General features: G+C 43.8%; 1 protein-coding gene across 1 annotated transcript; it reads left to right on the forward strand.

Moving 5' to 3' along the window:
* Nucleotides 1-10,063: 10,063 nt before the first annotated feature.
* On the forward strand, nucleotides 10,064-23,901 carry LOC141102432 (phosphatidate cytidylyltransferase, mitochondrial-like; the record flags this gene model as incomplete). The annotated part of the gene is given in 3 exon segments (XM_073591383.1): nucleotides 10,064-10,509; nucleotides 16,972-17,154; nucleotides 23,809-23,901. Coding segments are annotated over 3 exon segments (414 nt in total), but the record flags the coding sequence as incomplete, so codon positions are not given.
* Nucleotides 23,902-25,542: the final 1,641 nt, after the last annotated feature.

Raw genomic sequence — 25,542 nt, forward strand, 5'->3', positions numbered from 1 at the left:
TAGAGAGGCTTTATTCCACTGCGTATCTAAACTCCAGACACGGAAATCAGTTACATAGTCTTTTACAGATCTTAAGCCTTGTTGGAGTTTACCAAGTGTAGATTCAGCAGTCTGTTGGAGGAAGGGGTCAGCATACAGTTGGGACATGGCTGAAAAGAAGGAGTCAGTGGTAGACAAGGCCGGATCATGATGTTCTCTAAGACGATGAGCCCAGGAGAGGGGTTCATTTCATAAGAGTGTAATGATAAATCCCACTTTAATACTCTCAGATGAGAAGGTTCGGGGTAACAAGGAAAAATAAAGTTCACAGGCATTTTGGAAAGTGCGGAACAGTTTGCGATCCCCTGAAAAATGCTCAGGCAAGGGTACTCTGGGTTCAGGAGGCAGAGAGGTTTCACTGAGCAGGCAAAAGTCAGTTTGCACAGAAGAATTCACAAGAGCAAGGTGGGAAGAGGCAGATGAAACATCAAGCAGGTTCGGTAGACGATCTTCCATCTGGCCCAGGTCCTCTTGGAGATTCCGTACAGTGTGGGCTAGTGCAGAAATTGCTCGGCAGATGTCCATAACAGGCGGGGCTTCCCTTTCAGACTCCATTGCTGGCTGACTGATACTGTCACGGACCTTATCGGAGTCTGAAGTGACAAGGTCGGCCTCCCTTGTATCTCCAACCTGGGCCCCGCTGAGAGTGGGAACAGAAGGAAACAAAGGAAAGGAGGAACACGAGTGCCTGTAGATGTAGCCCTGGAAGCTTGAGGCAGATGATGTGACTTTGGGTATGCAGGAAGTCGCAGCAGATCGCAGGAGCAGAGATGCAGCAACATGGCAGGCAGCTTGGAGCCAAACAGGAGACAGGAGCGAAGTCACAGGAATAGCCGGGTTTGGAAGCAGGCGGGCAGCAGAAACACAGGATACTGGTACAGGAACAACTGAAGATCAGTTAGCATCTGTTTACAGTCAGTGCGCCCCTTAAGTAGGCCGTCTGGCGCCAAAGGGGCGCGTGGACGCGCACCTGCGGGTACACACATTCCTTTGCGCACGCGCATTGGCGCATCTGCGATCCAAAGAGTCCCTTATGCGAGCATGCGTGCGCGAGTGAGCCCGGAGCGCACCAGTTCTCTTACACTGTGTAAAAGTCACACACATGTGTTATCGCCATACTCGGGAAGAGTTGCAGAATGTATTTTGGGGTGTAATTTTTGCTATATACATGCTATGTGTTAGAAATATCTTATAAATTGACAACTATGTATAAAAAAAAAAATGTGTTTTCATTTTTTTTCCACATTTTTCAAAAACTTCTGGAAAAAAATGAATCATTCAAAAGACTCATTATGCCTCATAGATTATATGTTGGGGTGTTTGTTTTCCAAAATGGGGTCATTTTGTGGGCAATTCCATTGTCCTGGTGCTCCAGGGCCTTCAAAATTGTAATAGGTGGTTTAGAAATGAGATGTGTAGAGCGCCTGAAGGTGCTACTTCAATGTTGGTCCTTTGTATGTGGCTAGGCTGTGTAAAAGTCCCACACATGTGCTATCGCCATACTCGGGAAGAGTAGCAGAATGTATTTTGGGGTGTAATTTGTTTTATGGAGAAAAAGAAATAACCCCTCAAAAATTGATGGGACTTTGAAGGCAACAAAGTAATAAAAACAATTTTATTGGTACAAATATACAATACACATAAGAATAAGGCTAAAGCAATAACATTGAATATACAAAAAAATAGTAAAATGAGGAATATACTGATGTAGAGATCGAATGTATATTCGTGTAGTCTTCCACCTAGGCCTCCGCGTTTCGGGACTGCCCATAGAGTCCCTTCATCAAGGGCAACTTGTAGGAGGAATTACACTACATAATGAAATATAAATTGACGTAATTAGAGATCATATGTATAGTACATATTGCCTGTATCTCAAACCATTCTGTACAACATGACATTAAAAAACAGAAAAAAAATAAAAAATTATAAAATATGTGAGAGAGATGAAACACATACCCAAGTATATTCAGAAAAGGAGGCTCACTGTCAAGGTCTCGGAGGTAGGTACGCAAAGACGCCACAGGAATCCAGAAGGGAAGTGGGCGTGTGTCTGGCCCCGCCTTATCCACACTGGTCCCAACGTGCGACCGCGGGAGAGCTGGAGGGGTAGCACTTATCCCGGAGGGATCCAAAAAACAGAGAATCAATGGGGGATTGTCTGGAACATAAAAAAGACCCGAGTAGGCTGACATCCCTCTACAAGCGGAAACAGCCCCTGTCTTAATAGTTGCCGCCGCATGGACGCAGAGCACGGTGTATACCGTGCAAATACGCATCCAGGCAGGGCATGAGAATAAAAGCTTCAAATGTACATAACTTACCCTAATGCTAATTTGTAAAGAATTTCATTAGTAGATATAAGCAAATGCCCCCTAGGTGTCAGCAAAAGAGCGAGGGTCTCTTAAAGGCATACGCAGCTCAGAAGGTTGCAAAAGATGGCAATTTCCTACGTAGGCAGGATCTATGAAATGATACAAAGAAAAGGGGAAACTTAGTCACAAGCACTGGAGCAGGAAAGTCCTCTATGTATTGCAATATATGGTATATATTGCATAAGAACTCCAACAGAGGAGGCAAACAAAAAAAGAGCCTAAAACAAGTTAAAGTTTACCAAGAGAATGGCAAAATGGAGAGGAAGCAAAGAGCAGCATTACCGTGTTAGTAATGGGGCTGTGCTGTAGTGTGCTGGGGAGCTCCGTTCGTCAGCTCTATGACCACCGCCGCCGAGCAGGACAGTGACACTGACTCGGCGTGCGGGGGCTTAATAAGGGGTAGGAGGAAAGAGGAGTGCGGCGCTGATTGGTGCGCAGGTTCCGCCCAATACAGCGCCGCTCCTATGAAGAGGTGGGGACCATGACAACCTCATGACGCCGCCCTACCCGAGGAGAGGAGGAGACGGGAGCCATCAATTTTTGAGGGGTTATTTCTTTTTCTCCGTTATAAGGGATGGTGGCAACCTATATGACCTAGTTGGATGGTACTCCCCTTTCTTTATTTCTCTAATTTGTTTTATGCATATGCTGTGTGTGAGAAATAATCTGATAATATGACAATTTTGTAAAAAAAAAAATATCTTCATTTTGCAAAGAAATGTGGGAAAAATTACAACTTAAAAAAACTCACCATACTACTTACCTAATACCTTGGAATGTCTACTTTCTAAAAAGGGGTCATTTGGGGGGTATTTGTACTTTTCTGACTTGTTCGTGTCTCAAGAAATGAGATTCGCCTGATGGACAGAAGGCCTGATCAGATGTGATCAATTTTGAGTGATTGGCACCATAGTTTGTAGACTCTATAACTTTCACAAAGACCAAATAATATACACTAAGAGCCCTTTCACACCAAGCCGCGGGGCTTGTGCTAAAACCGTTGTTTTAGCGGCGCTATTCGGCTGCTAGCGGGGCGGTTTTAACCCCCCCCTTCGCTAGCGGCCGAAAAGGGGTTAAATCTGACCGCAAAATGACACTGGAGCGGCGTTTTGCCGGCGGTATTGCAGCACTGTCCCATTGATTTCAATGGGGAGCAGCAGTGGAGGAGCCGTGAGTTCACTGCTCCTTCACCACTCCAAAGAAGCTGCTAGCAGGACTTTTTGTGACGCCCTGCCAGCGCACCACTCCAGTGTGAAAGCCCTCGGGGTGAAAGGGGTCTTATTTGGGTTATTATTGCCAAAGATATGTAGCAGTATAAATTATGGCCAAAAGTTATGAAGAAAAATTACTAATTAGCAAAATTTTATGACAAACAAAGAAAAGGGCATTTTTTCACAAAATGTACGTTTTTTTTTATTTATAGCACAAAAAATAGAAAACCCACTAGTGATTAAATACCACCAAAAGACAGCTCTATTTGTGTGAAAAAAAGGACGCAATTTTCATATGAGTACAGTGTTGCTTGACTGATTAATTGTCATTCAAACTGTGAGAGCACTGAAAGCTGAAAATTGGTCTGGGCAGGAAGGGGGTGTAAATGCACTGTATTGAGGTGGTTAATCAAGTTCCACATTCTGCAAATTAACTTTGATATAACAGTCACATGACGTTCCTAAATTGAAGCTATCCAATATTGTACTTGTGCTGATCTGTCTAGATGCAGTTAGGAAAGTGAGATTGATCATTTTCACAACCTGAATCAAGTATTTATATTGACAACAGAGGAAAGATGGTAATTATTTTCATTTTTGCAGGTTACTTTAGTTCGTTTGTGAGGGCTATCTGTATTGACAAGCACAAAAATTATTTCTGTCAAGTTATTTATGCTGGATATCAGATGGTAGAGTGTGATAAAGTACAAAAATAAAGGAATAACACAAAACACGGGTAAACTTGTAAATATCTAAACAAGTACAATAAGGAGAGTATTCCATCTCTACATACCACTAGGTGTCAGCGTTGTTATGTAAGTAAATACATCCAGTAAATAGATGTTCTTGGGTAGGAATTTTAAGCACTCATGCACACAGGCTGTTAAAAAAACGTTATGAAAACGCCAGAATCTTTGCAGTGATTTTTTAAAACTTTTTTCAGCTTTTTTCAGCGTTTATGCAATAACGTTTTTGAGCGTTTTTCCGCGTTAGCGTTTTTGAGCGTTTTTTTTTTTTTCAAATTTTTTTTTTTTTTTCAATGGATCAAAAACGCTAAAAAACGTTGGTGAATGGCGTTTTTGAGCGTTTTTCAGCGTTTTTCAGCGTTAGAATGTTTTTACAGCTGAAAAACGTCTCTCAGAACCCACTGGTCCTGGGTTTTTTTTACAGCTTAAAAACGCCTATGCCACTTGCAGCTCAAAAACGCCTAGGTGGGCATGAAGCCATAGACTAACATAGACAGGCCTTTTTAAGCTGCAAAAAAAGCTCAAAAAAGCAGCTGTAAAAACGTCCGTGTGCATGAGGACTAACTGTGTACATATACAGTAATTTAGTATTTTTCAAGATTTAAATCAGCGTTTGTGGATTCCAAGGCTGCCTCTAAATGCCTTTTTTTGGTGTCTTTCTATTAACACTATAAGGCGTCATGTACACATTGAAAACCTCTTCTGAACGCTGGAAACTTGACAGATGTTTATGCACGTTTAGCGGCAGTTATGAGCGTTTGTGTTTAGAAGCTTTTTTTCCAGATAACCTCAGGAGACCCTCCCAAATGCCTACATTGCATGAAAAATAAGTATTAACTATTTCAGCCATTCTGTGAGAGAAAAGAGAGCAGTGTGCTTGTAGATAGCTTTTTGTTTTCATTTGCCTCTCTCCCCCCCTCTCTCTCTCCCCCCTCTCTCTCCCCCCCCTCTGTCCCCCGCTCCCTCTCTCTTGCCCTCTCACTCGCCCTCTCTACCACTCTCTTGTCCTCTCTCTCTCTCTCTCTCGCCCTCTCCCCCCCCCTCTCTCGCCAGTGTTGCCAACCTACAAGATTAAAATTTACTGACAAGACACCCAAAAATTACTGACACAGACAATTTTTTTACTGGCATTTCCAAGTAACAAAACTAGTTTTAAGTGCAATTTTTTTTTTATTTTATTTAGGCTACAAACGTAAAAGTATAATATGCAATTAGTAATGTGATTCAAGGTAGATATTAAGGCAAAAAAAATATTGCTTATTTTATTTTCAATATAGTAAGTAGCTCAGGGCCAGGACTCATGAGGGAAAGAAATTAGAATGCACAGGCACACACACATGAAATTGACTCTCACAGTGACACTGACAGCAGTGTGCAGCAGCACAGATGATGATGACACCTCACCGACATGTCCCCTCCTGAGTCCAGGGGCGGATCCAGAGTCTAGTCTCGGGAGGGGCACTGCCAGAAAATATTTTTTTTTGGGGTACATCTATCGGGGAAATGGCTGGTGTTGGCGCTTCAATCATCACGGCACCATGGTTGTTATGGTGTCAGGATGATTGAAGCGCATTATTACTATTATTACATTGTTATAAAAAATTAAATAGTTTAACTCACCATAATGCAGAATCAGTGGGAGCCCCGAGTGTGTCACTTGCCACGTCACCTGTCACCAGATGCATATTGTCACTTGCCACATCGCCTGCCACATGTTGCGGATTGTCACTTGCCACGTCGCCTGTCACCAGATGCAGATTGTCACTTGCCACGTTGCGGATTGTCACTTGCCATGTCACTTGCCACGTCGCCTGCCACATGTTGCGGATTGTCACTTGCCACGTCACCTGTCACCAGATGCAGATTGTCACTTGCCACGTCGCCTGCCACATGTTGCGGATTGTCACTTGCCACATCGCCTGTCACCAGATGCAGATTGTCACTTGCCACGTCGCCTGCCACATGTTGCGGATTGTCACTTGCCACGTCGCCTGTCACCAGATGCAGATTGTCACTTGCCACGTCGCCTGCCACATGTTGCGGATTGTCACTTGCCACGTCGCCTGTCACCAGATGCAGATTGTCACTTGCCACGTCGCCTGCCACGTTGCGGATTGTCACTTGCATGTCACTTGCCACGTCGCCTGCCACATGTTGCAGATTGTCACTTGCCATGTCGCCTGTCACCAGATGCAGATTGTCACTTGCCACCTGCTAAGGTGGTCTCTTGTGTCCCAGAGACAGGCAGCAGAGAGATGATGTAATCTCTCTGCTGCCGCAGCTGCCTGCATGGTGGGGGGGAACTGCAGGGATGCAGGGCGGGCGGTGAGAGATGATGTCATCTCTCTGCTCCCCCGCCCGCCTGCTCCCTGATTGGCCACACATGTCAGCGGTGCTCTGTCACCTATGGAGCCGCCCGGCGGCTCTTTTACTCACAGAGCCGCCCAGCGGCTCTCTCTCTGACGGAGCCGCCCGGCGGCTCTTTTACTCACAGAGCCACTTAGCGGCTCTCTCTCTCACGGAGCCGCCCGGCGGCTCTTTTACTCACGGAGCCGCCCAGCGGCTCTTTTACTCACAGAGCCGCCCAGTGTCTCTCTCTCTCACGGAGCTGCCCGGCGGCTCTTTTACTCACAGAGCCGCTCAGCGGCTCTCTCTCTCACGGAGCCGCCCGGCGGCTCTTTTACTCACAGAGACGCCCGGCGGCTCTCTCACAGTGACACTCACCTGCATTTCTCGGAGGGGGCAATTGCCCCCCCCCTGGATCCGCCCCTGCCTGAGTCACAGTGATAGTCTCTCTCCACGCCACTTGGTCCCTTAAGTCCACTCCAGTCCAAACAGCACTGACAGTCCTGTGGGACAGTCTTGCTCCTTGCCACAGCCGTATTTTTTACTGACAACCTTTTCCCATCACTGGCATTTACTGGCAGGAGAAAATTGCCTGTTTTTTACTAGCTGCCAGTAAAAATACTGACGGTTGGCAACACTGTCTCTCACCCTCTCTCACTCACCCTCTCTCACGCTCTCTCCCTTGCCCTCTCTCACCATCTCTTGTCCTCTCTCTCTACCCCCTCTCTCTCACTCGCCCTCCCTCTCTCTCCCTCTTTCTCCCCCCCTCTCTCTCCCTCTCTTGCCCTCTCTTGTCCTCTCTCGCCCTCTCCCATTCTCTCTGTCCCTCACACGGTCACTGATGATCCAGTCCCTTAATTAGCTTTGTTGCCCTTCTCTGGACTCTCTCCAGTTAAAGCACATCCCTCCTGAGGACAGGTGCCCAGAACTGGACGGCATACTCCAGGTGCGGCCGGACCAGAGTGTTGTAGAGCGAGAGAATTATCGTTTTATCTCTGGAGTGAATCCCCTTTTTAATGCATGCCAACGTCCTGTTGGCTTTGCTTGCAGCAGCTTGGCATTGCAATCCATTGCTGAGATCTACAAGGACCCCCCAGGTCCTTTTCCATACTAGATTCCCCCAGAGGTTCTCCTCCTAGCGAGTAAATTACATTCACATTTTTGGCACCCAAATGCATTACTTTACATTTTTCTACATTAAACCTCATTTGCCATGTAGTTGGCCACCCCATCAAATTGTTGAGGTTGCTGATAGCTGCCATTACTAGTAAAAATAAATAGAAATTCTATTAATATATCCCATACTTTGTAGACACTATAATTTTTGCGCAAACCAATCAATATACACTTACTAGGATTTTTTTTTTTTTTTTTACCAAAAATAGCAGAATACATATTGGCCTAAATTGATGACGAAATTTCGATTTTTTTATTGGATGTTTTATAGCAGAAAGTAAAAAAAATTTATTTTTTTTTCAAAATTGTTGTTTTTTTTAGCGCAAAAAATAAAAACCGCAGAGGTGATCATATACCACAAAATAAAAGCTCTAAAAACCTCTATTTGTGGGGAAAAAAGGACATAAATTTTATTTAGGTACAGCATCACCAGATCGTGCAATTGTCTGTTAACCACTTCAGCCTCTGAAGAATTTACCCACTTCCTGACCAGGCCATTTTTTGCGATACGGCACTGCGTCGCTTTAACTGACAATTGGGTGGTCGTGCGACGCTGTACCCAAACAAAATTGATTTCCTTTTTTTCCCACAAATAGAGCTTTCTTTTGGTGGTATTTGATCACCTCCTGCGTTTGTTTGTTTTTTTGCGCTATAAACAAAAGGAGAGCGACAATATTGAAAAAAATGTAAAAATGTTTTACTTTCTGCTATAAACCATTTCCAAAAAAAAAAAATGTAAGAAAAACAAATGTATTCATCAGTTTAGGCCGATATGTATACATATTTTTGGTAAAAAAAAATCCCAATAAACATATATTGATTGGTTTGCGCAAAATGTATCGTCTCTACAAAATAGGGGATAGATTTATGGCATTTTTTTTTTTTTTTTTTACTAGTAATGGCGGTGATCAGTGATTTTTAGCGGGACTGCGACATTGCGGCGGACAGATCAGACACCTTATGCCGCGTACACACGAGAGGACTTGCCAACAGGCTAAACTCTGTCGGCATTTCCGACTGAAAGAGTTTGATGGAACATACACATGGTCGGAATGTCTAACCAAAAGCTCCCATCGGACTTTTTCTTTCGGGAAGTTTGGCCGTGTGTATGCGGCATAACTGACATTTTTGACACTTCTTTGGGAACCAGTGATCAGTGCTAAAAATATGCACTGTCATTGTATTAATGACACTGGCAATGAAGGGGTTAACATCAGGGGCGATCAAAGGGTTAAATGTGTTCCCTGCAGGTATTTTCTACCTGTATGGGGGGGGGGGGTTGTGTGACTGGGGAGACACACAGATCCATCTTTCTGCTTAGCAGAAAGACAGGATCTATATAACCTCCTGTCAGAACGGAGATCTGCCTTGTTTACACAGGCAGATCCCCGTTCTGTCACTGCGGGGAACGATCGTGGGTGGCCGGCGGACATCGGACCCTCTGGCGATGCGCGCGCACCCACAAAAGCAAAAGTTTCCGAGCCGACGCACACCTACGGCGATTTGCAGGATCGTGCCACCTTGCCGTAGTGTAATGACGGTGGCTGGTCGGCAAGCGGTTATAGTAACGCAGTGCCGTATAGCAAAAAATGGCCTGTTCATGAAGGGGGGTAAATGTTCCGGAGATGAAGTGGTTAATAGCGAGCCAGACATCTGCCCATTCCTCCTCCTCCACTCAAGACATTTTTATATGTACACGGGTAGCAGTTCTGCGTTTTGCCACACAGCAATTTGCACAGAAAGAATTGCACCAGAAAGCGCATTGCAAAAAAAACGCATGAGGCTCACTGCCATAAAAAGTTGAAGGAGTTACTTTGGCATGTTTGTCGCACTCAGAGCAGACCATTCAAGCGGATGGGCTGCCCTATGCTGTTGCATATAAAAAGTGTTAAAAAAATGCAACGCATTGTATCACACAGGTGTGAGCGCAGCCTCAGCGCCCCAACCTCCCTCCAGCCTTTTATATGTGAAGTATCTCCCTTCGTCTTGTGCTTTTACCCAACACACACTGCTCCTGCCTACTCTGTGTCCTGTACCATGTCACACTGAGCCACACCTTAGTCTAACCTACAGCAGCCGCTAGTAATGAACCAGCACCCTGTACCCTCCTCTCTATATACATTACATGCACACCCACAAGGGAAGGGCGGAACATCCACCTAGACACTCTAAGGGGCGGAGTCTACGTGGAAGTTCCGCCCTTCCCTTCGCCTTTCCTTGACGTGCATTGACGCAGTCCGACCAATGACACCCGAAAGGCCGGAAGCGAATAACTAGGGTCGTCAGACCTAATCTATCAAGTCATGCGTTCCACGGGACCCGGAAGTGGCATGTAGGTCAGAAGGAATATGCGATGCCATGTGTGGTGATGGTCGGTGAGGGGAGTTAGCTGTGCTGTGTACACAGAGGCGGTGTGTGATGAATACACGGTGACAGGAGTCGGTGATGTGTGTGTTGTAGCAGGCTGTGTGATGAAGGATGGCACTGCCAGCCATACAGGGCACCGGCTACCATCTCCGGAGGATGCTCACCTATTTCCCCCAGGATATCAGCCTCGCCTTCGCCTATGGATCGGCGGTGTTCAGACAGACCGGGGCCTCCCACAGCCATGTCAATGTAAGATGGGGAATGACAGACAACTCTCTGGAGGACTTGGAGATGTTTATAGGAGAAATAAAGGCAAAACTTTTTTTTTTTTAATTTTGGATAGAGCAAGGGAGGGTTATAACATCGATTTATATAAATAATCGGTGTCCCGTTGGGAAGATTTACCTTCACTTCCTGTCTCATAGCCAAAACAGGAGGAAGAGGAAATCTCTCCAGACAGAGGGAATCCTGGGATTGTCATCAGGACTAGTGTCCCCATTGGAAGATTTCTGTTGTGGTGTCAACCCCAAATTTGGGATTTTCTTTTACTTTTGGTGATAAATAGAGAGTGTAACTCTCCCTAATGGGGGCACAGGCAGCAATATAAATCTGACAGGTGTACTAATCCATCTCAACTCTGTCCAAAACTTTAAAAAAAAATTTTTTTGTCTTTAGTGTAAAGAAAGTGACATTTAATTTTTAGGCTTCATGCACACGAGACGCCGGTGCAAACTCTGCTGAACACATGTTTTTAAAAGCTGAAACCGGTGTTTAAAAACGCACCGTTTTGCCGCATTTGCATGCAGCGTTTAGCCGCGTTCTACTGCGTTTACATCTAGAAGTGTCTGCAGAGAATGACATTTTGCGACCCAACTTTAGGGCCACTTGGTGCTAGGAACCCCAAGTTTGGTGTGCTAATACAGTGGAACTAACACAACATATCCCAAGCTGGGGTTCCTAGCAGCAAGTGGCCCCGACATACGGGGGCCCAAAGTCGGGTCGCAAAATGTCATTCTCTGCTGCAGAAAACCCAAATTTGGGGCCCCATATCTCGGGGCCACTTCGTGCTAGGAACCCCAAATTTGGATATGTTGTAGTGCCAGTTCCACTGTGTTTGCATACCAAATCTGGGGTTCCTAGCACCAAGTGGCCCGAAAGTCGGGTCGCAAAATATCATTCTCTGCTGCAGTTTCATATTTCTGTGTTTTCTGGCCCAAAAAATAGGGTTCCTTTAAAAACACTTATAAACGCAAGCGCGGCTAAACGCGGTACCGACGTTTGGCGTCTGAAACGTGGAAAACTTTTGCGTCTGAACCCATTTTTTTGCTTCTGGAAAAACGAGGTTAAACACAACTGCTAAAAAAAAACGCCAAAAAATGAGACTGTGTACATGGACACATAGGATAACATTGAATGGGTTCAGGGGCAGTTGAAAAAAGTGTCCAACTGCCTCTGAACGCGCGTTTAACAGCGTCTCGTGTGCTTGAGGCCTTAGGTGAAGTCCGATCGCTGTTTTTATATCTGTTGGGAGGTCAGACAGTGAGACCCTCCTACTCCCTTTTCCCATTGGAGATGAGCTCCGGTGTCCTCTAATCTCATCTCTATCTCAGCATCAATATCACAATGTTTATTTTCCTCCAATCAGAAGGTTGTTCCCTCTCCCCCGTAACACACATAAACAAAGGGGCTGGTGCTGGTGGCATCAGATCCCTTCTATGGACACCTGCCCATATTTAGCCAGTGACATTGGCATTCCCCACCCCTTTGTTTATATGTAGCAGGTTAGGAAATGATCCGTCATTCAGCTGATTGGATGAAAATAAAAAGCACAAAATTGATGTTCAGATAGAGATGATTTCAGAGGATGTCTGAGCAATTATATAAAGCAGTGCTCTCCAAACTGTGGCCCATTGCTTGTCTTTATCCTGCAATGGGGGCACTTTTCCTCCCACTGAGGAAAGACCCTATTCCTTTCACTGACACTAACAATGGGGTAGAATTTTTGTTACTGACATCAACAACAAGGCCCTATCTCTCACATTGATACCAATTATTAGGCACTATTCCTTCCACTTACACCAATGTTGGGGCACTGTTACTCCCGCTGACACCTGGTGATGGGGCACTATTCCCCCCCCAGCTGACATCCAGCGAAGGGGCACTATTTCCCCCCCCCCCCCCGCTGACACCCGGCGGGCAATGGGGTACTATTCCCCCCCTCCCCCGACGCCCAGCGATGGGGCACTATTCCCCCCCAGCTGACACCCAGCAAAGGGGCACTATTTCCCCCCCGCTGACATCCGGCGGGCAATGGGGCACTATTCCCCCCCCCCCCCCCCGATGCCCAGCGATGGGGCACTATTCCCCCCCAGCTGACACCCAGCAAAGGGGCACTATTTCCCCCGCTGACATCCGGCGGGCAATGGGGCACTATTCCCCCCCCCCCCCCCCCCCGACGCCCAGCGATGGGGCACTATTCCTTGCACCAACACACAGCGATTGGTGTCAGTGGGAGGAATTCCTCCCCCTAATGCCAGTGATGTACTGTTTACTCCCACTGTTGCCAAGACAATTTCTACTCCCAAGGGTCACAGTCTGGCACCCCTCAAGTCTGAAGTACAGTAATCTGGCCCTTTGTGTAAAAAGTTTTGAGACCCCTGATAAAGTAATGAGGTGGGCTGTAAGCATATGCATGTCTGATTACATCCAGCCAAAAGAATGATATGAGGCTGTATTTCCTCCATTACATATGTGTAAATAGGAAGGAAGAGGCTATATTGGACTTTAATGGTACCATATGTCAACTAATGCTTGACAGTCAGAGGTAAAATACTTGAAAAGTTGTATTACAAAAATACATATGATGATGGACTTTTACAGATTAAAACCTATAGTGATAATCAAAACAGAACATTAAATTCTATATTCGCACCACATTGTGACAACTGGAACATAGATACCATTTGTATATTGGTTGCTCTACATGTTTCGTGGATTTACGTTAGACGCTTCTTCAGGAGCTTTATTATACAATTAGATGGTGATTAAAAGATGATTATCACAGAACTATTAAAAAAAAAAAATGCATATTAATCTCAAGATACAGTATACGAACATAAATTCTTTATATGTACATATACTAGCATTTTATGTAAGTAAAGTGTCTGCTGTGTCCCCAATGATCAATTGTTTTACCAAGAGCATCAGATTGCCAGGGGCCCAGGAAAGGATGACCCACCCCGGAGGGCACAGGATACAAAAGATAGTGGTCTATTTAAGAAAAAGATTGTAGTCAAGCATACTCAGAAACAGTCTATCCAGAATGGCGAGTATGAGATAAAATATCTTTATATAGGTATAAAGTAGGGTTGTCCCGATACTAGTATCGGTATCAGCACCGATACCAAGCATTTGCCTGAGTACTTGTACTCGGGCAAATGCTCCCGATACTTCACCCGATACCTGGACAGTCAGTGGTGATCGGTGAGTGGGGGAGTTACAAGCTTCCCCCCCCCCTTTCAGCTGCTTTAGTGAAATCTATACAGTGGTGATCTGTGCTTGTAACTCCCCCACACACGATCACCGCTGACTGTCACCACATCCTCCTCCAGTCCCCCTCCATGCCCCCTCCATTCTGCTGTCCCACTCCTTTGTTCCTCCATGTCCCCTCTGTTCTGCTGCTGTCCCCCTCCTTTCTTCCTCCGTGTCCCCCGCCGTTTTGCTGTCCCCCTCCTTTCTTCCTCTGTGTCCCCCGCCGTTTTGCTGTCCCCCTCCTTTCTTCCTCCGTGTCCCCCGCCGTTCTGCTGTCCCCCTCCTTTCTTCCTCCGTGTCCCCCGCCGTTCTGCTGTCCCCCTCCTTTCTTCCTCCGTGTCCCCCGCCGTTCAGCTGTCCCCCTCCTTTCTTCCTCCATGTCCCCCTCCTTTCTTCCTCCGTGTCCCCCTCCAGTTTTCCTCCGTGTCCCCCTCCATTCTGTCCCTCTCCATGTCATCCTCCCTCCTTTGATGTATGAACATTCACATAACTAAAACATTGTAACCTCCTGTGATTACGATGTCTCAGTTTATGAATGGAGAGGAGCTGCTGTCTTCTCTCCATTAATTTTCAGTGCAGCTGAGGCTGCAGAGAAAGGGACTGGGGAATCTCTATCCTCGGTCTCTTTCTCTGTCTCAAGGGGGAGATTTCAGGGGTCTATTAAGACCCCTGATATCTCACAAAGCCCCCCAACAGGGCTGATTAAAAAAAAAAATTATTGCAATAAATAATAAAACAGAATTATTGTAAAAAATAATAAAAATTTAAATAAAAAACACACAGACACCATCCACCCCGTCCCTCCCTAAAAAAACAAAAAAAAAAATTGTAAAAAAATGTAAAAAAAAAAACACTGTCACGTGACATAGAAAAAAGTATCAGTAATCGGTATCGGTGAGTACTTGAAAAAAAGTATTGGTACTTGTACTCGGTCTTAAATAAGTGGTATCGGGACAACCCTAGTATAAAGCATTAACCGCTTCAGCCCCGGAAGAATTTACCCTCTTCCTGACCAGAGCACTTTTTGCGATTCGGCACTGTGTCGCTTTAACTGACAATTGTGCGACGTGGCTCCCAAACAAAATTGACATCCTTTTTTTCCCCACAAATAGAGCTTTCTTTTGGTGGTATTTGATCACCTCTGTGGTTTTTATTTTTTGCGCTATAAACAAAAAAAAAAGGACAATTTTGGGAAAAAAACGCATTTATTTTTTACTTTTTGCTATAATAAATATCCCCAAAAAGTAATTAAAAAAACATTTTTTTTTCCCTCAGTTTTGGCCGATACGTATTCTTCTACATATTTTTGGTAAAAAAAAAATCACAATAAGCGATTATTGATTGGTTTGCGCAAAAGTTATAGCGTTTACAAAAGAGGGGATAGTTAAAAAATGCACTGATTCCTGTGTAAATGACACTGGCAGTGAAGGGGTTAACCACTAGGGGGCTAGGGAGGGGTTAAGTCAGTACTAGGGAATGTTTTCTAACTGTAGGGGGGATGGGCTAGCTGTGACATGTCACTGATCTCTGCTCCCGATGACAGGGAGCAGAGATCAGTGAGACTGTCACTAGGCAGAACGGGGAGATGCTTGTTTACATCAGCATCTCCCCGTTCATCCTCTCCGTGAGGCGATCGCTGGTATCCCTGCGGCGATCGAGTCCGCGGGACCCGTGACCCGACTCACGGAGCTCCCGGCCAGCACGCACGCAATGGCACGGCGGGGAATTCAAATGGGACTTACAGGTACGCCCATTTGCCCAGCTGTGCCATCTGCCGACGTACATCGGCGTGCGCCGGTCGGGAAGTGGTTAATAGAGTTCCATACCAAAAGGGGTGCGCTCGGGTATACATGTTCTATAGATGGTAGAATGGTCCCTACCATCTATAGACCCTGTATAGCCAAGCGCACCCCTTTTGGTATGGAACTCTATTAATGATTTATACCTATATAAAGAAATTTTATCTCATACTCGCCATTCTGGATAGACTGTTTCTGAGTATGCCTGATTACAATCTTTTTCTTAAATAGACCACTATCTTTTGTATCCTGTGCCTCTTAAAGGGCTCCTGTGCCCTCCGGGGTGGGTCATCCTTTCCTGGGCCCCTGGCAATCCAAAAGCTCTTGGTAAGACAATTGATCATTGGGGAGAGTCACAGCAGATGCTTTACTTGCATAAAATGCTAGTATATGTACATATAAAGAATTTATGTTTGTTTACTGTATCTTGAGATTAATATGTATTTTCATAGTTATGTGATCATCTTTTAATCACCATCTAATTGTATAATAAATCTCCTGAAGAAGCGGCTAATGTAAATCCACGAAACATGTAGAGCAACCAATATACAGATGGTATCTATGTTCCAATTGTCATAATGTGGTGCTACTATAGAATTTTTAATGTTCTGTTTTGATTATCACTATTGGTTTTAATCTGTAAAAGTCCATCATCATATGTATTTTTGTAATAAATCTTTTTAAGTATTTTACCTCTGACTGTCTAGCATCAGTTGATACCATTAAGGTACCATTAAAGTCCAATATGGCCTCTTCCTTCCTATTTACACATTTTGCCGGGACGAAGGTACCATAAATAATATCCTTATTGTCATGGTACTTCTCTATAATCCTCCATCACATACCTGACATCTGTTTCTATCCTGATCTGACTCAGCAAAGGGTAAGCCTATGGATCACTTTCTGAAATGGAATGAAGGTCCCTTTATGAAAGAGCCTTGTAATAATTGTGAGAGTTGTTCAGAAATGGCAGATCAAGTGGAGAAGGGTAAGAAGCTCTGTCTGGTTTTCTATCCTTGCCTTTGTTCCCACTAGGGAGATTTCCAATCATTTTCTGGTTAATGCACAGACGGTGATAGGAAATCTATTTAACAGGAACTGAATTTAGATTGAGGAGGGTGGTATGTGTTTTCAGTCATTTCCCTGGTGACAAAGAGGAACTAAACTAGAACATGTTATATCAAGGTGTTATGATTGCTGCCTACTTAGGAAAGTGCCACCTAAAGTGACCCATGTACCAAAGAGACACATGGGTCAGAGATCATGTATGACTCCTGATCTTTACTATTATATTTGTGTTGTGATGTTCAAAATATTGTTCACTGTCTGATTAAAAAAAAAATTTCTTTTCTGTTTACACGATTAAATTTTTGCCTTCCAGAACAACATGCTGGACTTTGTGTTTGCAGTTGATGACCCTGTAACATGGCATACCATGAATCTAATGCAGAACCGGAGTCACTACTCATTCCTGAAATATCTGGGGCCCAAACAAATCTCTAAAGTCCAGAATAAGTACGGAGCCGGAGTCTATTATAACACGTTGGTTCCCTGTGAAGGCAAGGTATGTCCATCCTCTGGGTACTGCTGTCCATGACTGTACAATAGAATGACCATGTGGCAAACATCGCTCCTCCAGCTGAAGCAAAAACCTTTTACGCTGCCCATACATGGTTTGAAATTCAACTGTTTCAGCAGGGACAGGCTGAATTTCAATCCATATATGGAAACTCTGGTTGTGCACACGTTGATCTGACTTTGGTACAGCCAGCGTGTTGGGTTTTCCCCAAATGATTAGTGCCAACGGCACTAATAATTGTGTTTCGTTGGCAGGACACAATATCACCGCGGGAGGGATTCCGCCGTCAACACTGACTGTATTGATGGAGAAATTGAGCGATGTTCTTTATTATTATTATTATTTTTTTTTTTTTATTTCTCTCTATCCACCATGGGTGGAAGGGAAGAAAATTGCATAATCTATGGCCTGCCTTAGTAATGCGTAATAAAGAAAGCTGTGTGTTATCAGAAAAGCTGTGAGCTTTTTGTCTTCCCTGATGCACTGTTTGAAGAAAAAACAGGTTTACAGCTTATAAAGTCAGGCCTGATTTTCTGGTTTCCAGTAAAATAGCCATTGTACACAATGCAATTTGATCCTAGAATGAATCTGATACCACTAAAAAAAAAAACAGTGCACACTCTGAGTATTAAGTGGAGACACTCAGTGCAACTTCAGCAGATCATTACGTTTTTTTTTTTTTTTGTTTTTTATGCTCGCAATACATTAGTGGAAATCACAAAGATGATAGGAACAGAGAGGCCGGAGACTTGCAAATGAAATATCCCACTATCTGTAACATATAACTATCTATAGCATAGTTCTCACAATTCTGGAAATAATAAAAAGATGAGGTACAGGGGGAATGAAGACTTACAAATGAAATATCCATAGCATAGTTTTCACAATTCTAGAAATAATAAAGAGTTGAGGAACAAGAAGGCTGGCAAATTACTAATATAATATCTATAGCCCTGGTGCCAAACCTGCGGGCCTTTGGTATATGATGTGCAGCCCTTGGACCTCAGCAGTCTGTAGTGGGAACATTAAAGTAGAACTATAGGCAAAACTTTTTCTATTTTGGAAAGAGTAAGGGAGGTTTATAACCCTGTAAGGGTTATTATTGCCATCTTTGTCCCATTGGGGAGATTTCCCTTCACTTCCTGTCCCATAGCTAAACAGAAAGTGAGAGGAAATCCCAGCAAATTAAGGGAATTCCTTGGGGATCCCCAGGTCACCAATACTAGTGTCCCCATTGAAAGATTTCCCCTCTAATACTTTTTTAGGGACAACCCAAAATGTGGTATTCCCCCCCCCCTCCCCCCTCACCTTCCAGGACAGCTACTTGAAAGATGATTGGCTCCGCCCTCTACAGGAAACACAAATCAGATACAATTTAAAAGGCCACTCCCTTTCCTCTGACCCTCAGTTGTTTTGTGCACAGACAGCAATAACAACTGACCAGTGTTCTAATCCCTCTCTATTCTATCCAAGACAAAAAAAAAAAAAAGGTTTGTCTTTAGTTATACTTTAATTAGGGTAATAGCATTGATTTCTAGTAGCCTCATATACAGTGGGGACGGAAAGTATTCATACCCCCTTAAATTTTTCACTCTTTGTTATATTGCAGCCATTTGCTAAAATCATTTCAGTTCATTTTTTTTCCTCATTAATGTATGCACAGCACCCCATATTGACAGAAAAACACAGAATTGTTGACATTTTTGCAGATTTATTAAAAAAGAAAAACTGAAATATCACATGGTCCTAAGTATTCAGACCATTTGCTCAGTATTTAGTAGAAGCACCCTTTTAATCGAATACAGCCATGAGTCTTTTTGGGAAAGATTCAACAAGTTTTTCACACCTGGATTTGGGGATCCTCTGCCACTCCTCCTTGCAGATCCTCTCCAGATCTGTCAGGTTGGATGGTAAACGTTGGTGGACAGCCATTTTTAGGTCTCTCCAGAGATGCTCAATTGGGTTTAAGTCAGGGCTCTGGCTGGGCCATTCAAGAACAGTCGCGAACAGGAGTATTTGTATAGCCACTCCTTCGTTATTTTAGCCGTGTGATTAGGGTCATTGTCTTGTTGGAAGGTAAACCTTCGGCCCAGTCTGAGGTCCTGAGCACTCTGGAGAAGGTTTTCCTCCAGGATATCCCTGTACTTGGCTGCATTCATCTTTCCCTCGATTGCAACCAGTCGTCCTGTCCCTGCAGCTGAAAAACACCCCCACAGAATAATGCTGCCACCACCATGCTTCACTGTTGGGACTGTATTGGACAGGTGATGAGCAGTGCCTGGTTTTCGCCACACATACCGCTTAGAATTAAGGCCAAAAAGTTCTATCTTGATCTCATCAGACCAAATAATCTTATTTCTCACCATCTTGGAGTCCTTCAGGTGTTTTTTTAGCAAACTCCATGCTGGCTTTCATGTGTCTTGCACTGAGGAGAGGCTTCCATCAGGCCACTGTGCCATAAAGCCCCAACTGGTGGAGGGCTGCAGTGATGGTTGACTTTCCACAACTTTCTCCCATCTCCCGACTGCATCTCTGGAGCTCAGCCACAGTGATCTTTGGGTTCTTCTTTACCTCTCTCACCAAGGCTCTTCTCACCCGATAGCTCAGTTTGGCCGGACGGCCAGCTCTGGTCGTCCCAAACGTCTTCCATTTAAGGATTATGGAGACCACTGTGCTCTTAGGAACCTTAAGTGCAGCAGAATTTTTTTGTAACCTTGGCCAGATCTGCCCCTTGCCACAATTCTGTCTCAGCTCTTCAGGCAGTTCCTTTGACCTCATGATTCTCATTTGCTCTGACATGCACTGTGAGCTGTAAGGTCTTATATAGACAGGCGTGTGGCTTTTCTAATCAGTATAATCAAACACAGCTGGACTCAAATCAAGGTGTAGAACCATCTCAAGGATGATCAGAAGAAATGGATAGCACCTGAGTTAAATATATGAGTTTCACAGCAAAGGGTCTGAATACTTAGGACCATGTGATATTTCAGATTTTCTTTTTTAATCTGCAAAAATGTCAACAATTCTGTGTTTTTTCTGTCAATATGGGGTGCTGTGTGTACATTAATGAGGAAAAAAATGAACTTAAATGATTTTAGCAAATGGCTGCAATATAAAAAAGAGTGAAAAATGTAAGGGGGTCTGAATACTTTCCGTTCCCACTGTAACATGTTCCCAGTTATGTATTGTCTTCTTTAGAATATCCCCAACCCAAAATGTAGCATTTCCACACTTTCTAACCCTCATTTCCTCCATTAGGTCTGCTGTTTCTGACGGGTGTGTTTTTTAATTCTACCAAAACTTAGGCTTTAGCGTTTAACTCCAGCCAAAGCATTTGTTTTTCATTTTGGATAGAGTGAGGAAGAGTTAATACTTCTTCTTTCAGGTGTCAAAAGCTGTCTACCCCCTGAGGCATTCTGGGGCTCCAGAATTAGTTTAAATTCTACGCTTGATGGTTTTCACAAGTGCCCCCATTGGAGGATATCGATGTACTCCTTTTTTGTGGGGTATAGCTGTAAAACTTTGGATTCCCCACTCAGTCACTTCACCCAATAACAATAGTCACCAGGACAAATATTAGGTGTAGCTCTTCCATACAGGGTACAGATAATAATGAGTTAAGTGAATTAAGCTGGAGTTCTACTTTAAATACAAACTAAGTTTTCTGCTCCATAGCATACACCCACTAGTGCCATAAGCAATAGTGCTGCATTCCCAGTCCGTAGTCAGTGCTTCACCCCCATTGAAAACCTGGCACTCCGGGGAATTGGACACGCATGCACATTCTCTCTAGTTTTTTCCCTTGCAGGATTTAGTGTTTCAGAGGTCGGTTGAAAGGAGTGCTATTATAGTGGCTAAGGTTGCTGGACCTAGCAGTATTTAAATATTGACTTTCAGAAGGTAGAATTGCATATGATCTTTGTAATGGCGTTGACTAGTGCAGTGGGCTAGATAACTGACCATAAGTTGCAGCACTGGCTTATGAGCGATATGCCACTGGAAAGATAGTTTGTATTTGATTTCTAAATTCTAGATGTGCTCTAGGGGGCACATCATATACTGTCTGCAAGAATAGGACCGCATATAATAGTAGACCTGTGTTCTTGCCAGTCTTATTTTTCTTTGCATAAACCATGTCTTTTTAAAGCTATGATTAAGGAGCAGAATGCAACATAGCCTTCATAAAAAAGAGTGTTACATTTTACAAATCTAGGCTAGGTTCTTTATTAATTATTTTAACCACTTCAGCCCCGCAAAATGCAATAGGCACATATTGATTGGTTTGCGCAAAAGTTATCGCATCTACAAACTACGGGGTAAATTTAGGGCATTTTTTTTTTTTTTTTTTAATCATTGTTTTTACTGGTAATGGTGGGGTCTGCAATTATTATTTTATTTTTTTTAACGGGACTGTGACATTGCGGCGAACAAATCTGACCCCAAACGACACTTTTTGGGGACCAGTGACATTATGACATTGATCAGTGCTATAAAAATGACACTGGCAGGGAAGAGGTTAACACTAGGGGGCGATCAAGGGGTTAAGTGTGTTCTAACTGTAGGGAGGATGGGCCACAGGGACATGACAGAGATCACAGGAAACAGTAGATCTGTCATGTCACTAGGCAGAGCGGGAAATCGCCTTGTTTACATAGGCAGTTCCCCAATCTGCCTCTCCTCAGGTGATTGCGGGTCGCCGGCAGACATCGAGTCTGCGGGACCCGCGAGCATGTGCCCGCTATCCTCCTTGCACGGACCAACATATAGGTACGTCGATTTGCCGCAGTATATCTGTGTGAGCTGGTCGACTAATGGTTAATGATAAATGTTTTTGCAGGATCTTTTTTATTTATTTTACGGGAGCCTGCAAGGGAGTGCACCTATGGTCAGTGAATCCGTGGGTGCAGTGTCAGGCTCCTGCAGACACCTCTGTATGGAAGTGTCAATGGACTTCAAGTGCACTGATTACCGCATTTGTAGTCCATTGAAAACTACAGATTAGTCTTCCGCGGACATGTAGTTCATTTATATGCAGATCCATGTGGATGAATGATGCAGCTGTGCAGACAGACAGCAGCTGTGCGGAAGAGGAACCCCTGCATGCTGTCACGAGTGGGGGGTTGGAAAGCGTTTGCTTAGGACCATGTTACGCCCTAAATATGGGTGTAACATGTTTCTTTAACCACTTCCGGCTGCCTCATCCCAGCCCTTTAAGTGGATCTAGATGCTGGGAGGCGGTGATTCTGATCATGTGACTGCTGTGATTGGCATTCACATCGATCGGAAAGCTCTCGATCACAAGTTTGCATCGGGAGCCTTTACATACCTGTTCATTACTGCGCTGGGAGCGCGCTCTCAGTACAGTAAAGTGTTTACCTAGGGCCACATATATGCACCAGGTCAACGGGAGGTGATTTAAGGTGAACTTGGCTCTTAACATATTTTAGGTATATATTATTATTTTTTTTTTTTTTTTTTTTACACCTGTAAAAGCCTCCCTTGTGTAGACATCCAAAGTGTCTGATGCTGCTGGGTGTTTCCATCATTGATGTGATGTCAGCAAACTCAGACCTGTCCCTTAAGTATTCCTGTTTGCTCTTCCTCTGAAAAGCTACTTAAAGAGTTATGCAGTTATGTGAGGAGAGAGGCAGAGGAGCTGGGACAGCATAGACAATGAGTAGACACTCCTAGAAAAGGAGAGGGCTGTGGTGTGCAAGGAAGGAGGGAGACGTGCTAGGTTTTTGACTCTTGCTGGAGTAACCACATTTTCTTGCAATTTCAAGGCAATGTTAAAAAATACAATGCTGCAGGTAAGTATTTTCAAATACTCAATTTTCTGTACTATACCTACAATCTTTTAACATAACCGGTTCTCTCTCTAAAGATAGTAAGCAAAGCCATGCAAATCATTTCTTTGTAACCCTATTTACCTCCTCCAGGCAGTATTTTATACTGTTATTAAACTTTTGATAAAGCAGTTTCAAGCACATTACTTGTCGTTAGCACATGATCTAGAAACCATTACATCTTGGCTTTGGGGAGTAACAAAATAGTACAACTATTCAGATTAAAATGAGATGGGCCGAAGGGAATCCAAAAGTATTTTTTTCTAAATTACTGTGAGTTCTCCTAACCAAAAAAGAGGAATAGGTCTCGTGTTTTGAATGCTGTACTGTACTGATCGGTGTGTAAAACAAATATGTGCATCACACCTTTTTGGGTTGTACAGTGGGGGTTATTTACGAAAAGCAAATCCACTTTGCACTACTACAAGTGCAAAGTGCACTTGAAATTGCACTGAAAGTGCACTTGGAAGTGCAGTCGCTGTAAATCTGAGGGGTAGGTCTGAAATGAGGGGAAGCTCTGCTGATTTTCTCATCCAAACATGTGCCAGCTAAAATGCTGTTTTTTTTATTTTCCTTGTATGTCCCCCTCAGGTCTACAGCAACTGCACTTTAAGTGCACTTTGCACTTGTACTTTGCACTTGTAGTGCAAAGTGTATTTGCCTTTTTTGTAAATAACCCCCAGTGTTTTCTACTGATTTTGTATTTAGGAAGTAGCAATGCATTATTTCCAAATGAACTTGCACTGTATATATGGGACTTCCTTGTCTTAGCTTCATGTCTTATTTTCCCCAGGTCATCAAATATGGGGTTGTCAGTACCGATACTCTTATTGAAGACTTACTTTACTGGAAGACTTTGTACATTGCTGGTCGTTTACATAAACCGGTAAGATGGGAAGTGTGAAAGCTGGAGAAAGATCTATGAATGGAAAGGGTTTCTCTACATGCAGATGCAAACCTAAAGGACACATGTACACAGGCATTGTTTTCCTGCATTTGACATTTTTAAAACAAGTCAAAGGTCGGCAAATTCCCATTCACTATAAGGCAGTACACATGTCTGTGCAGAGGCTGCATTTTCATTGTGCTGCTTTTTTTTTTTTTTTTTTTTTTTTTTTTGGACACTGCATGTTCTGTTTAGGTGCATTTGCACTGCAGGCAAAGCTTTTCCTTATCAAACACTTCTTTTTCCATTTGGAACACTACTGCATTTAACAGCTGTGTTTGAATTTAAATGGGTTTGACTAGGATCTAGTGTGCTGCCTGTTATTTCTAGAAATGCACAGAACTAGAAGGTCATGGGCACCTTAGTAACAAGTTTTTCTGCCCACTTCTACCCAAAAGCACTGCAACAGTCTGCACCATTTAGCCTGGCTGCCTAAGGGATCACCTTGTGCTGCTCAGACTGAAAATTGTTGTTTTGTTCTTGATGGAATAATAGCATTTAGATAAATGTGAAAAAAACAGCATTTTTGCTTGCAGGTGATTGGATGATGGAAGTCAACAGAACTTCTGCTCAATCGCTAAGTTCTTGGGAAAATTCCCTTTCAATGTACAACTTCCTATGCACAGCCTGTATGCCTTTAGTAAATCAGCCCATTTTTACTGTGTATATGTATGTATATAGATAAAGTACTATGCAAATGTACTAGGCAGGTGTGAAAAAATGCTGTAAAGTAAAAACGCTTTCAAAAATATATATTTTAGTTGTTTATTTTTATCAATATATAAAATGCAAAGTGAGCGAACAGAAGAAAAGTTTAAATAAAATAAATATTTGGTGTGACTACCTTTTTAATCAACAAAACAAACATATACAAATGACACTCCTACTACATCCACATAGGCCGAACTAGAGGGGGATTTAATAAGATGATAAATCTCCACTGTAGCAAGGCATACCGTCACCCCAGGGATACAAGGGTAATCAACAATAGGGGTGTGTTCCTCTGAATTAATTTAGGCATATAAAAAAACAAGGGGAAAGGAATTCCCAAAAAATTCTTCAAGAAGGAGCTGATATTATATCTAGATAGAGATATATACCGTATTTATCGGCGTATAACACGCGCCGGCGTATAACACGCACCCCAAGTTTAGGAGAGAATTTTAAGGAAAAAAACTTTTAGGAGGGAAGTTTAAGGAAAAGAAACTTACATTAAAATGCCCATCAATGCAGCCTCATCAGTGTTCATCTGCAGCCTTGTTAGTGTCATTGCAGCCTTTTCAGTGTCAGTGCAGCCTTGTCAGTGCAGCCTTGTCAGTGCAGCCTTGTCAGTGCAGCCTTGTCAGTGCAGCCTTGTCCCCAGTGCAGCCTTGTCAGTGCAGCCTTGTCCCCAGTGCAGCCTTGTCAATGCAGCCTTGTCCCCAGTGCAGCCTTGTCCCTGCAGCCTTGTCCTCAGTGCAGCCTTGTCCCCAGTGCAGCCTTGTCCCCAGTGCAGCCTTGTCCCCAGTGCAGCCTTGTCCCCAGTGCAGCCTTGTCCCCAGTGCAGCCTTGTCCCCAGTGCAGCCTTGTCCCTGCAGCCTT

This window comes from Aquarana catesbeiana, linkage group LG07 (genome assembly GCF_042186555.1).
Source record: "Aquarana catesbeiana isolate 2022-GZ linkage group LG07, ASM4218655v1, whole genome shotgun sequence".
In the NCBI taxonomy this organism is placed as follows: domain Eukaryota; kingdom Metazoa; phylum Chordata; class Amphibia; order Anura; family Ranidae; genus Aquarana; species Aquarana catesbeiana.